Below are 14,611 nucleotides of genomic sequence, written 5' to 3' on the forward strand. Positions count from 1 at the left end.
ATGAGAGACACAGAGAGAGGGAGAAAGAGAGAGAGAGAGACAGAGAGAGAGAGAGAGGCAGAGACACAGGCAGAGGGAGCAGCAAACTCCATGCAGGGAGCCTGACGCAGGACTTGATCCCGGGACTCCAGGATCACACCCCGGGCCGAAGACAGGCACTAAACTGCTGAGCCACCCAGGGATCCCCCAGAGGGTTTTAAATAAAAATACAGATTTGCATTGCCCCTTGAGAAATCAGAAACCTTTGATCACTTGATCTACATTTCTACATAGCAACAGTTGGCTGGGAAGCGTACTCAGGGTATATCCCCTCCAATTTCTCCCACAGCAATTTCTTCTTTCTTACCTCAGGCTAGCATTGGTTTATGTAGAGATCAAGTCTGAAAACCCTCTTTTAATATAGAGGCTGTCCTTACTTATCAACTTTATGTTGTTATCTGCTTCCAGATTTTCTATAATGTGTGATTATTGGAGATGGGGATGGAGGGATGTTAAGAACATACCTTTGGCTGATGGCTTTAGCTCCTTCTTTGCTTTCATACCCTCAAGTGCTCAATATCTGGCATATGAAATAAAGTTCAGTAACTGTACACTAAAAAGAGGTTACAATAATTGTGCTAAATGTTAGCAATATTCAGGAAAGCAAATGGATTTTTATATTGTCAAATTTAATTGAAAGCCTTTCTGTTGGAATGCAGTTTTCAGAGAATTAAACACTAATACTGAAGACTTTATGTGTTGCTTTGATAGTAATAAAGGAAAGCATGACTCCTTATAATTGGATGCCCTACTGAGTAACACAGAAGCCAGATCCAACATTTAAAGATGATGAGGTAGGAAGTTGAAGGTTGAATGCAGGTGAAAATGGATAAAATAGTAAGCTTTGGGTTTTCTTAAATGTCTATATATTAACCTACTTGACATTATGTTGCTGATTAACAAGTGAACAAAAGTGAGTTTAGAGTAATTATTCTCCAGTGATAGGCATGTGATTCATACTTTGGAACACACACTACACAATCAAGCCCTTGCTGAGATGCTGTGTCGCCTATTAGGTAGATAGCTAGGTCCATAATGGAAACAAATGAATGTTTTGGCGAGGTTTGCAGTGCAGAAGAGAGAGGAAAATAAAGTTCCATTACCTCTAACTCAAGCAGCATGCTGTTATCTCCCTGTTTTAGAGACAGACGTAAAACTTCACGTTTTATGTGTTGTGTTGGGCCCCTGAGTCCTGGAGAATGACACCACAGCATGCAAGAGAGAGCAGCTTTTGTCTCTGAATCTTCCCCCAAAGACCAGTGTGCTGTGCCCTACCTTGGCCCTTCCTTAATATTTTTTCCTGCCTTAATTTCGCCTGTTTATTGCAACTCCTTTCTGCATCTGTACTTCGTTTGCTTCACCATATCACTTACAGAAAAACTTATACCTACTTAAATAATAAATTTATCTGTGTCCTGTAAAATGGAATGAAAATTAAAACACCTAATAATGGGGCACCTGGGTGGTGACTCAGTCAGTTAAATGCCTGCCCTCGGCTCAGGTCATGATCCTGCAGTCCTGGGATCAAGTACCATGTTGGGCTCCCTGCTCAGTGGGAGTCTGCTTCTCCATCTCCCTCTGCCCTCCCCCACCCTCATTCGTGCTGTCTCCATCTCTCTCTCAAATAAATAAATAAAATCTTTAAAGAAAAATTAATAAATAAAAATAAAACATCTAAAAAAATAATTTATAAATGCCTGTGTAAGCTGAAATGGAAGCATATTTTAGCTGGCGCTAATGTTCCTTTTCTATAACTATCCTTTGGAATGAATGTAATTGTAAAACTCATTTTTCAGAAATTTATGCTTCAATACAAATCATATAGAGGCCGAATGAAAATTTAGCCTTGCTTCAATCATAAAAAGGCAACTATTATAGGCACTTGAAAATAATGAAGCTACGTTTCTTTCTTTAAAAAAAAAAAAGGCCTCTATGTTTTAGAATTGGTACTGCTTCAGAATGGCTTCCTGAAAATGCCAGGAACTAACTTAGGAAATATTTTGAGAATGTGAATTTGTAGAAAGGATAAAAAAATATAGATTCCCATAAAGCTAAGTGTTTAGAGGTTTCATGCTTGGACATCATCATTGGCCGTAGCTTCTCTGATGTGAGTACTTCATATCCTTGTACATAGAGAGTCTTCTGTGGAATAGATAATTGTGGCAATATGGCACAGACCTTTTCTTGTGCCAATTTTGTATGATACTGGCTATAATTCTAGATAGTGTTTTTATACACAGGCACGCACACCCACACACACACAAATGCTTGGTTGCTATTAGTCAAAGTAATTCAAGTTAAATGTGGCTTTTAATGGTACTCCTGATTCATCTTAATGGTCTCTAATTCAATCTTGACATGGAACCCTGAAGACTGGTCTGACTTGCTCACAGAGAGCTTACACAGCCCAGTTTGTTGGCTGCAGTAAGTGAGAGCATGAATGATCCTTTCAGAGAATAGCCCCATGTCTTTGATGTCTTGAAATAAAAAGATTATAGTCCAAGAAAGCAAGGTAAAAAGGATGTGACAATATCAGGTGGAAAGAGACAGACTCTTTCTTGAAAGAAATCTATGAGAAAGCCTGGAATTGTTCATGTTTTCCTCATTAATGTCTTACAATATTAAGCATTTAACTCAACTGCCAAAAGTAGTATTTTCAAAACCTGATAGAGAATTGTTTCATAAAAGGCTTGGGTACCTTCTAGGAAAATGTAGGAGATTAAAATCTTCTTGCACATTTTCATTTTAATATTTAATCTGGATAAAAGACCATAGTTTTAGAAAATCTGTGCTTGTATTTATGAACTCTATAAAATTTTAAAAGCATTTGACACCAGGGGTATTGCCATAAAATCATCCGTTTCCAAATATTCCACTATTCATCTTGTCCATCTCTGGACATTTTAGTGCTCTTCTTTGGTGTTGCCCAGATGGTCCTCTGCACAAGCAGATAACGCCTTTCCTATGGCCTGCAATGTGAAAGCACCCCTGCAGGTATACAACACAGTGGCCTTGATGAAAAGTTCAACTCCATTTATTCTACTCAGACCAAGGCTGTGGTGATATCATTAACACTCCTCTTCCTCCCACTCTCCTCAAATCCATGGCATGTCTTGATAGCAGTGCCTTCCCATTTCATCTGGAATCCATCTTTCCAACACTTCCACCTCCTGCGTGTATCACCCTAATGCAGTCCAAGCCACTCATCTCTTATCCAGACAACTGTGATACCTTCCTAATTAGTTTCCCTGTCTCCCCTGGCCCCCTATAGTCTTGATCACACAGGAGCCAGTGCAATCTTTTTGATGTAAGAGAATATCCTTCCTCTGTTCAAAACCCTCTAAACCTTCACTGTACAACATGAAATAAAATTCAGAGTCATTGACATGGTTTGTGGGGAATGCCTGCCCCCTGTGACCTGCTTCCACCACCTCATCTCCTTTGACAATCTTATTTACTCCTCCTGCTCCAGTGACAACCTTTGAATTCTGAAAGATACTGAAAGCATTTGAGTCAAAGCCTTTGCCTGTACCAGTCCTTCTAACTCAGAGTTCTCCTCAAATATCCACATGGCAGGCTCATGACTACCGAAAAGTCCTCTCATCACAGAAATTTCCTGTGACTCCTTCTCTTAAGGAGACCCTCCCGACCCCCTTCTCTCTCTTTCCCACACCTTAGTTTCCTCCTTAGCACTTACCATTTCCCTGCATACTATGCTTTTTACATGTACTTGTTTTCATGTCAATCTCTGCCCTCTAGAATATAGGGTTAATGAGAGAAGGGTCTTTGTCCTGTTCTCTTCTATAATCCCTACAATAATACACAGAAAATATTTAGTTAATATCTAATAGATGAATGAATTCTATCTTATCCAATAGCATTGAGAGTATATATGCCTTTTGGGGAAAGTACTTTTTATGTAGTAGAAAATAGTCTCAGAAATTTATTTTCTACTTTATATTTCCACAGTATATCAAGATTCATAATAGAGATATTTATGGCAGTAGTGGTTTGTCAGACACAGTCCTCAAAAGTCACTGTCCTATGAATAAGTATAACTTAGAAAACTGGCAGCAAGTTAACTGTTTCTCTTAGAAGCAGACAATGATGTCTACCTACCTCAGTTCTCTTTATAAATAGAGTGTTTCACCCTTGTTAACAGTTTACTTGTTGAAGCTTATAAAAGTCAAGATCATTCTATAGAGTGAAACCACTGAACAGAGGCCTAAAAGAGTCCTTACAGATCATCTACAACTATCTTCCTAAAGGACTGGCCAATTGATGATGGCATTTTTTTTCAGTGACAGAAAACTGTCTACATTGTTAGCCTACCCATTTTGGCTTTGGATGGATTTTCCTTTGGGTAAATGAGTCTGTGTCTAGGTAACATAGACACATTGGTCTTCATTTTTTGGAATCCAGAGGAAAAAGAATCAACTAGGAAATGAAGAGATATAGAAGAGTGAAAGCAAGATGCAGAAAACGAAACTTTTCTGCTGGAACGTTCCTATCTTTCAAGTTTAATTGTACGTAGAAGCAAAGAGATATTTATCTGATTCCATGAAACCTAGGAGGAAGAATCATTCTTCATTTTATGTAGAAATTTCCAGAGAAGTTTGTATTTGCTCTTAGGTCTCTAATAGAAAATGTATTGGTTTGTATTGCTGTGTAACGAATCATCCCGAAATGCAGTTCCTTAAAACAACTCTATTTCTTATGTCTCACAAGATATCTATGGATCAACTTGCCAGTTATATTGATCTGATTTAGACTCAGCTGATCTCAATAGGGCTTATTCATGTGCCAGCTGTTAGCTGGTGGATTGGCTAGAGGCTAGCTGGTCAAAGATGACCTCTGCTGGAAAGGAAACATTTCTCCCTGTGCCTCTCTTATATTTTCAGCAGACCAACAGCATACATTCTCATGGAAGGTCTGAAGGCACAAAAACATGTGACCTGAGAAATAAACTCTTGTATAAAAATAAAATATTTGGGATCCCTGGGTGGCTCAGCGGTTTAGCGCCTGCCTTCAGACGAGGACATGATCCTGGAGTCCTGGGATCAGGCTCCCTGAATGGAGCCTGCTTCTCCCTATGCCTGTGTCTCTGCCTCTGTGTGTGTGTGTGTGTGTGTGTGTGTGTGTTTCTCGAGATTAAATAAATTAAATCTTAAAAAAATAAAAATAATAAAATAAAATAAAATAAAATAAATAAAATATTCATGCCAGTATAAGAGGTTTTTCCAATTAATAGCAATGCAAACTCAAGTTCTGCTTTGGGTAAGGGAAAAGAAGAAGCACAATCGCTTACTACAGAATTATCAGTAAAATATTTCTCCACCTTGCAGAGGAAATTTGCAGTCACAGATGTTGGAGAATGAGGGAAGTGACAAATACAAGTTAGCAAAGCTTTCTTACTCTTGATCAGGCATGTATTAATAATGCTATTTAGCAATTGTGAGTTTGTCTTACTAAGATATATAAAATATAACTTGAACTGCAAATATTGTTAATGTTTTTTCTAATTTCTTGTCTTCTTTAATTATAAATCTGTTGGGATGCCCAAGTGGCTCAGCAGATGAGTGCTTGCCTTCAGCTCAGGGCATTATCCTGGGCCTGGGGATCGAGTCCCGCATCCGCCTCCCTACGAGGAGCTCACATTTTCCTATGCCCATGTCTCTGCTTCTCTCTGTGGATCTCTCATGAATAAATAAATAAAATCTTTAAAAAATATAATAGTAATTATAAATTTGCCTATATATGTTGGCAAATTGAGTTTAAATAAATTTTTTTAAAGAGGCTGATCAAGCCCTGGCAAATTAAAAAAAAAAAAAAAGATTTTTATTTATTTGCAAGAGAGAGAACACAAGTGGGGAGAGGGGCAGAAGGAGAGGGAAAAGTAGGCTCCCTGCTGAGAGGGAAGCCTGAAAGTGGGGCGGGGGGTGGATCCCAGGACACCAAGATCATGACCCCAGCCAAAGGCAGCTATTTAACCAACTGAGGCACACCCAGGCACCCATATAAGTCTGCCTTAACCATAAATTACACTTATATTAGCATTTCTTCCTCAACATTGTGCATAAAACTGGGTAATAGTGTAATGTCCACAAAGAAGAGGATTACATATATCGATACTGAGTGTGGCTTAGTGATCACTAAATAAAGTATATCAGAGCTTCATTTAGTAAATGAACTTTTGGGAACAAAAGTGTTGGCTTTGTTTTGTTTCTGCTGTACAAATATCAGAATACTTCTTTGAGTATGAGCCAGTCTCAGGGCTCAGTTTCACGACCCTGAGATCATGACCTGAGCAGAAATCAAGAGTCATAGGCTTACCTGACTGAGCCACCCAGGCCACCAATAAGAATAATTCTTAATGCTGATTAAAAACTGGATATGCTGATATAAAATCAGCAATACCTTAACATTATTTATGACCTGACTAATATAGTACAAAAGAGTACAAATGTCATCTCCCATTTACTTGTTTTGAGATAATTCCATAAGTTTCAGATACATTAAAATTTCCTCTTAATTGGTTAATTTTAACAAAATAGCCCTGTCATAATTTCATGATGTCATGGACAAAAATAAGTCATACAGCCCTTGTTATAACTTCTCTCCAGGTTATTCTCCTTGCTTCTCATTGCTATGCTGTTTATTATGGTTTATACAACAAGGTCTAATCTAATATGTTCTTTAATGAATTATCCACAGATGGCCCACAGTCTGCTTATTTCACCTTAAGATTTGTTAGTACATTTATCTTTCCCTTGTTGTTTCTTGTCCTTTTATTTATTGCAGATGGTTTCATGCCCATTTTTATGTCTATAAAAAATGGTAATAAAGATAGTAATCATATCTCCAGTGTTTCTTCTCGAAATCTAGAATAATTGGCTCTAAGAGTTTGTCTCATTTGTAACTATTTCATATATTCTCAATGTGTTTTAGTTTTTTTAAACTGTAAATGTTGGGCACCTGGGTGGCTCAGTGGTTGAGCATCTACCTTTGGCTCAGGTTGCGATCCTGAAGTCCTGGAATCGAGTCCCACATCTGGATCCTATGGGGAGTCTGCTTCTCCCTCTGCCTATATCTTTGCCTCTCTCTGTCTTTCATGAATAAATAAATAAAATCTTTTAAAAAATAAAGTAAACTGTAAATGTTAAAAATGTTTGTCATATTCAGATTTGGGTTCCACTGAGGTTTAAATTTAGGAAATATGACCTGGAGATGACCATAATAATTCATAAGTTTTCCATATAGGTTTCACCAGAATAGTGAAGCTCAGCATCCATTAACACTTGCCAAGTTTCTCTATCTACTAATCAACGACAGTATTGTTAAATATATATTTAGCAGCGTGCTTATTTGTCTTTCTCTAGGTTTTAGATCTGTAAGGATCTAAACAAGGATTGTAAACAAGGATTTAAAAAAAAAACTTCTTTTGCAGAAACAAATGGTACAAGAAGAGTCCCTATTCCTGAAATGACAGCCAGCACTAAATGTATTCGTGGTGTACCTATATGTGTGAGGCGTTTTCAGCATTCAGCATCAGTTAGATTCTTTGAGAATCTGTTTACTTTCATCCTCAAACAGCTGTCTGTAGGACTGGGAACTCTGTTGTTGCTTTAACCCATCAGAAGCACTAAACAGATGTAATGTTTTGGTATTGTATGTCTGTCTTCTCTAGTATTTCCCACTCTATCTCTCCCTGGTCCTTCATCTCCATCACCTGATTTTATTTAGTCAATGGAATGATCACGCTTCCCACCCCCACCCCTAAATGAAATTCAAATCTCACACATTACAATCTGCTTTTTCTTTTTCAGATTCCCGTCTTGGTCACACAGATAAGTTCAACCAATCACCCAGTGAAAGTGGGGCTGTCTGATGCATTTGTCGTAGTCCACAGGATCCAGCAAATTCCCAGTATGTAGAAGAAGGGTAATTGCAAAATCTGAGCCTGCTGTGGGGGTAAATTTAAAGGCGATTGATCAGCCAGTTGTGATAGTTTGAACAACAGAATTACTTAACTGAATGGTGCTTATAAATTATATTATTTGGTTTATAACTCTTATTGATGTTTGCTATCTCTCTGTTACTCCTCAACTAATAATTTAGGTAAAGAGAAATTAAACAGCCAAGCCAACAATGTGTAATTTGGGTTTCTTTGGGATACTTAGCTTGGTTGCACAGATGTATTTCTTTCATTAATAAGAAGAACATAAATGAATGACAGATTATTCAACTGATAGGTGCATGAGTTTTGTTTGTTTAGATTAAATTTATTAGCAAGAAAAGCAGCTTTGTGCCATTTTTATGTCTATTGTGTTTGTATAAGATTCTACAGGAAGGTGAAAGAGAAAGTATAAATTGAAGTAATAAATAAAAATTTCAGTGGAACTTTATCTACCAGAGAAGATACATAATTTTTTTATTAAAGCATTTTTACTTATCTAGTCTAGTTTGCATTTGTGGAATAAAAGCATATGTGTTACTTGGGCAGCTGTTTGTCACATTAGAAATTCATAATATTAAAAATTCATCATATTAGAAATTCAAAAACCACTGTTAGTAGTAGTTTTGATCATGTATACAGGCATCATTTGAAAATTTCTGTTTTTTAAACCTCTATTTCAAGAAGAGTCCTGAGGGATACTTGGGTGTGTGAGTACTGAAGATGTTCATTTGTGTCCTAGACATGCTTATTTAAAGCAAGAGATGATAATAAAATACATCTCAAGATTAGATCATCTCTTTCCCTTTTTCGTTCAAAGTCCTTCTTATATTTCACTATACGGGTAGACCTAATTTATCACATGTGTATGTTTGGTCTTCCCTTGAACTAATTCTATTTAATTATGCCATCTCTCAAATACAGAAGGCAAATGGAGTGTAAATTATTTAGACTTTTAAAATTGTTAGAATTTTTGGATTGGCTGCAAACGTAATAGGGGTTGTCTTACAACGGCAATTTAGAATGATGCTTCTATGTGGTAGTAATGCTTCGTGAAGGCCATTAATCTTCCACGGCAGTTTCTCTTTATTAGCTGAGAATTACTGGGAAGTAACATTCAAGGGAACTGTTAAATCAAGGCAGATTTTCCAGAAATGAAATTAGACAGTGAACAAAGCAAGGATGTACTAGTGTATGCAGGCACATAATGACATCCTCTTAAATAAGAGGCTGTGTCTTGGGAGAGCCAAGTTAATTCCTGTTTGAGGACAAGTATTTTTCACATTCCTTCTTTCAGGATGTAAAATCAAGCATGACTTGAGTCAATTATAACAAGAGTAAAACTCGAGTTTTAGTTTATTTGTGGGTACTTTTCTTCCGAGAAACAACATTACTTGCAGCTTCCTCAAAAGACATCTTGATCTACATTGATGTTCTGACATCATTGATGTCTGACAATGTTTGGACAAAAAGACCCACCCAAGTACAAAAGAAAAAAAATTTTTACAAATGTATTTTAATATGCAAGTATTGTCTCAGAACCCAGGCATGGTAAAATTGTACTTAGTCTGTAGAGCCCAAATTACAATTTTGCATCCCTTGTTATAATGCAATAGAGTAACTATTATGTCCTGAGGAAAAATAACTTTCCCAAATATAAGTTTTATAGAGTAAATTGGCAAAAACCATATGAATTTTGGGAACAGATTGTGTCTAACGTTGAGACTCAACATGCATCTCCAAAAATTCCACAAGAGTCAAGTTTAGGGAAAAGCTTCTCTCAGGCGAGCTGCATCCCGGAATCCCATTCCCATGTCCTGTTGATCTCACTGTTCTATCCTGGGAAAATTAGCCAAGAAAGAATGGAAGTTCTGAGTTTCTAATCTACTCACCCCTGCCTTTAAATGGAACCACATTTCAGCAAGAAAATTGGAATTGATGTGTTCTATTAAAAGTCTTTTGGGGAACAGAAAAATTTAAATCTCCTTAAACATCTGTTCCCACATTTATAAGGTATAAGTAATAGTATCTGTTACATGAGCTTCTCTATAGAAGGAGAGATATGGTCCCATTTTATTCTCAACCTAAAAAAAAAAAGAAAGAAGAAAGAAGAAAAGAATGAAAGAGAAAGAAAGAGAGAAAGAAAGAAAGAAAGAAAGAAAGAAAGAAAGAAAGAAAGAAAGAAAGAAAGAAAGAAAGAATACTTATTTAGGCCAGAGATTAGGCTAGCCCAAGATTAGCATGGTATAAATTATATACAACTATTACTTTTTCCTGAGACATATAAGATGATTGCTAGAAAAAAAAAAGATTCCTAGAGATCTGTATGTTACCTATTTGTGCAATCAGAATTTAGATAAATATTTAAATCATTTTCAAAATTCTGCTGTCTTGTTTAACAACCCTCATTATTAGGAGTCACCCTCACAGGGAATTTAAGCCATTCATCTCTGTTTCCCCTTTTTCTTCTCCGGAGTGAATTTAGGGAAAAACTGATCATTATCCTAAGTAATGAGTGGTTTCATTTCTTCTCTATTGCAAGGTACATTACATAGGACCCTGTTCTCATAAGATCAATTTTCTGTTCTTTTCATCATTTTGGTTACACGAGTTATAGAGCCTAGATCCTCAGCTTAATCTACCCATGGCAACATGGTAATGCAGACTGTAATCTTGAGAATAATTTTTCCCAGTGGAACCATTATATAGTTGCTATACTATTCTTATCAGTTGGTGAAGGGTTGATAAAGCACTTGAAAAGCTGATAGGTAGGTTTAATTTGTTTATTGTAACGATTTCTCCCTAGTCTTTCATCATAATATTAACAACAAAAAACTTGCTCTTCAGTTTTTTAAAGGCTTCCAGATAGCAAATGAGTTCAATGTAACTTTCAAGCATAGTTTATTACTCTAGTCTTTACTTTTCAAAAGAGATCAGGTGATCTGAGAGTTTAAAATATCAAAGGGAATTCAGGTATTGTTAGTAAATTAATAAACAGTTATAAGGTTACAAAGGAAATTCCTTTGCTCCTTCCAAAAAAGAAAAAGAAAAAAAAAACCCTGATGAAATTAACCCTTATATCTAAAAAAATAAAATAAAGGATAAAAATTAGTTAGCAGTCCAGAAAGTATAAGGGATACCATGGTAGGGATACTAATCATGAGACCTTGAGAATTTTATTTAATTCCTATAACTTTACATACAAAATGGTCATCTTAATAGATGCAATGGGTATATAGCATGCAGTGCTTGGCACCAAATAAGCACTGTGTTTGTGTCCATATTAATTGTTGCTTCATCATCAGCATTGCCACTTTAAAAAGACAATGGTGCTAAGATGTCTACACCCAGAACAAGGGCTCATGAGAGTGAGTCCACAGGAGATTTCTCCCAGAATACACCTCGATACCCTCTTTCTCTGAAACTTATTCTTTCTGTCATTTGTGTTTTGTGTGTCTTGGTGTGTCTGTCTATGTGTACGTATGTCTCTGTATTACCTTCTGTTTTTCATAAAACAGTTTGTAGAATTTTAGAAACAAAAAGAACACAGATATCTACTGATCCAGCCTCCACAGGTACAGATGTGATAGTCCACATACAATGACTTCAGTTATTCATTACAGAAATCCATACTTGTGATTATAAGCATAGTGCCTATCAATTCCGAGAAATTTGTAAAATAACATAGAATGTAAAGAAGAAAATTTAAATGGTTTGTAAATCTACCACAGAGAGATAACAATTAATGTTTCCCCCTATCTGCATCCAAGCTTTAGTTTATAGGATATACTATAAAGTATAAATATATACGTTTTATACTTTATAGTATGCAAACACGTGCCCATTAAGAAAACTGACAATATTTTTGTCACCTATTTTTCTCTTAACATAGATAGCACATTTTTTTTCCTGCACTGCAGGAAATACCTAGCATGTGGCCATTAATAGTTTCAACAAATTCCTTTGTTTCATAATTCATGTGACCTGTCTGAACACTGGTTTGTCATGTTGGTTGCTTTTCATATTAATTACCAGTAAAACAGTGCTGAACATCTTTGTTTTCAAATGTTGACACAACTCTTTAGAAATGAATATGTGGCCATTGACTGTTAATAGTTTTTTTATGTACTTTGTCAAATTGCTGTCTATAAAGGTTGTACCAATTTAGTTCCCTACCAGCTTTTTATTAGATATCCCATTTTGCCAGATGCTCCCAGACACTATTATCATTTTTAAACCGTGCAAATTTGATAAGCAAAACATGATATTTCATTGTGGCTTTAATATTCTTTTGATTACCAGAAAGTCTTCACATTGTCATGTATTTGTAGGTCATGTGTAATTTCCATAATTTCTCGCTAAATAGCTTTATTAAGTAATTCTCAGCCTCGGCTTGCATCCTTCCACGTTCTTTTACACAGTGCGCAGAGGTCTTCCCGGATAAATGTATGGTTCTCACTACTACCATTCATACTTGTTTGTTTCTCTCTGCTCCAATTTAACACTGTATTTCCATCTGAATCTCTAGGGTGCTGACCTTCTCCGTCGCTCCTCGCCTTTTCTCCACCTTCTGAGCTTAAAAAGCATAACATTTCCAGCAAAGAAAACCCAGAAAATCCACTCTTGCCTTCATGGTTCTTTTATCTGGAAACGCAAAGCAAGGCCATTTTAGCAATGTGAAAGTTAGTTTTACGCACATGCAGAATTCTTGTCCAAAAAAACCAAGCTGGAAAGCTGCTGACCTAACTTGAAATGGCTCTTCTACAAGTTAACGATAACAGCTATTTCTGAACCCTTTAGAATACTCCACCTTATTCTTCTCTCCAGCAGTCCATTATCTGCTTCTTTCTTAACATCAATCCCTTTCTCATCAGCATCTGCTGTTTTCAGTTTATTGACGTTGTTCGTAATATAACGTGCCCTGGATTTGTTGGTCATTATTATAAGAAACGTCAGCATTTTCCAAGATAAAAGTCACAACTAATTTGGAGAGTAAATATATTTTAAAAGATACTTAGAGGTTCAGTGAACTCTTTGAGGAACGTCATATATGGTTTGTCATATGTGGTGTCCTTAGAAACTTTACAGACCAGGCAGCAATTTTTCAAAGAACTCGACCAAACTTATGTTTACAGACTGAAAAAAGGAAGAAGAATCTTAACAAACAAAAAAGATTTTTTTTTTTTTACTCTGCTAAATGTCTTAAGCTTTAATTCTCAAAAAGCGTAATAGCATAGGCCAGTACTGTCTAATGAGACTTTCTGCACTGATAAAATATTCTAAATCTGAGCCATTTAGTATTGGTCTCACTAGCTGCATGTGGCTGGTAGCCCTTGAAATGTGGCTAGTGACATTTGGGAATTGAATTTTTACTTTTATTTCATTAATTAATTTTAAGTTAGAGATATACATGTGACCATGTTTACCATATTGGAAAGGGCAAGAATAGACCACATATGCATATTTAAATAAAATAAATATTAAATTTCAGGTATAATATTTATAGAACATACATTTTTCTTCTTCTTTGCCTTTCAAAAAGCCTTAGAATTTTAGATGTGATTAAATAATACATTTTCTAATATAAGCATTCCATTATAACTTATTCTCCCCAAATAAAGCAATTTGTAATTTTGATTCACTAGTAGGACACCTCCATTATAATTACGTAGCAAACAATAATTTAAAACAAATGAACAAAAAAGAATGTTGACAAACTATGGAGAAAATGAATAATCTTGGAAAAACTGAAGGTATTTTTTTCTTTCATAACCCAATTAAAGCTCTTTTAGAATACTGAGCTTCTCCTGTTATTTTAAAGTTTTCAGGGTCTTTTCATTCATTTAAGGACACACATTACAAATCCTTTAGTAAATTGGGTCATCTTACCTTCTTGGTCTTCAAAATGGAAAGCACTTCAAAATTATTCATTTTACAGAAGATAAAGTTGCATCTCTTTCCAGCTTAGCTTCCTCACATACTTTAGTTCCCACATGCATTTGCCCACTCAAGGCTCACCAACAAAAATAAATAGAAATCATGACATTCTCCCCATAAAATATCCGCTCATAAAACTCTTTCAGGATAGAAGGCATTATGCAAAATGATGTTCTATTGTTTAATACAGACATTTCAAACATACCCCATTTGATGATTTTGATTTTTTAAAAAGAAGCAAATGTTTAAGACTTTTCTGGATATTACAAATCACTGATGACTTTTATCTAACATATTTCAGAATGTTTTTTAGAATTTCTATGAACGAAAAAGAATTCCTTCTGGGACCTATGACTAAAATGTTTTTTTTTTAATCTTTTTTTTATTCATTGACTTTTTATCCTATACCAATATGAGATAAAGTAAAATTTTACCAATATAGAATGTGTCTCTTATTTAATAATTTATTTCAATATAACATACTAAAAGTCACAGAAAGGACTTCAATACATTATTAAAAATTCAAGACGTTTAAACATTTATATGTTTAATAAATATCTATTGAGTACCTATTAGGCTAGGATTTCTTGATCTAAGGAAGAGAAACCCAACCTAATGTACTTTTATTTTACCTAATATAGTGAATCATCTTTGCAGTGCTTACCTTACTGGGGAAAGCAC

General features: G+C 35.6%; 1 protein-coding gene across 3 annotated transcripts in view; it reads left to right on the forward strand.

Annotated features, from left to right (window-relative positions):
• The window catches only part of PLXDC2 (plexin domain containing 2), a 455,724-nt gene that overhangs the window by 328,062 nt on the left and 113,051 nt on the right, over nt 1-14,611 (forward strand). For all 3 annotated transcript variants that reach the window (XM_072749365.1, XM_072749364.1, XM_026013595.2), the window contains one exon: nt 7,866-7,965. In XM_072749365.1, the coding sequence (XP_072605466.1) occupies nt 7,866-7,965 (100 nt within the window). The remainder of the gene's footprint in view (nt 1-7,865; nt 7,966-14,611) is intronic.

Source organism: Vulpes vulpes, chromosome 2, assembly GCF_048418805.1.
Source record: "Vulpes vulpes isolate BD-2025 chromosome 2, VulVul3, whole genome shotgun sequence".
Lineage (NCBI taxonomy): Eukaryota > Metazoa > Chordata > Mammalia > Carnivora > Canidae > Vulpes > Vulpes vulpes.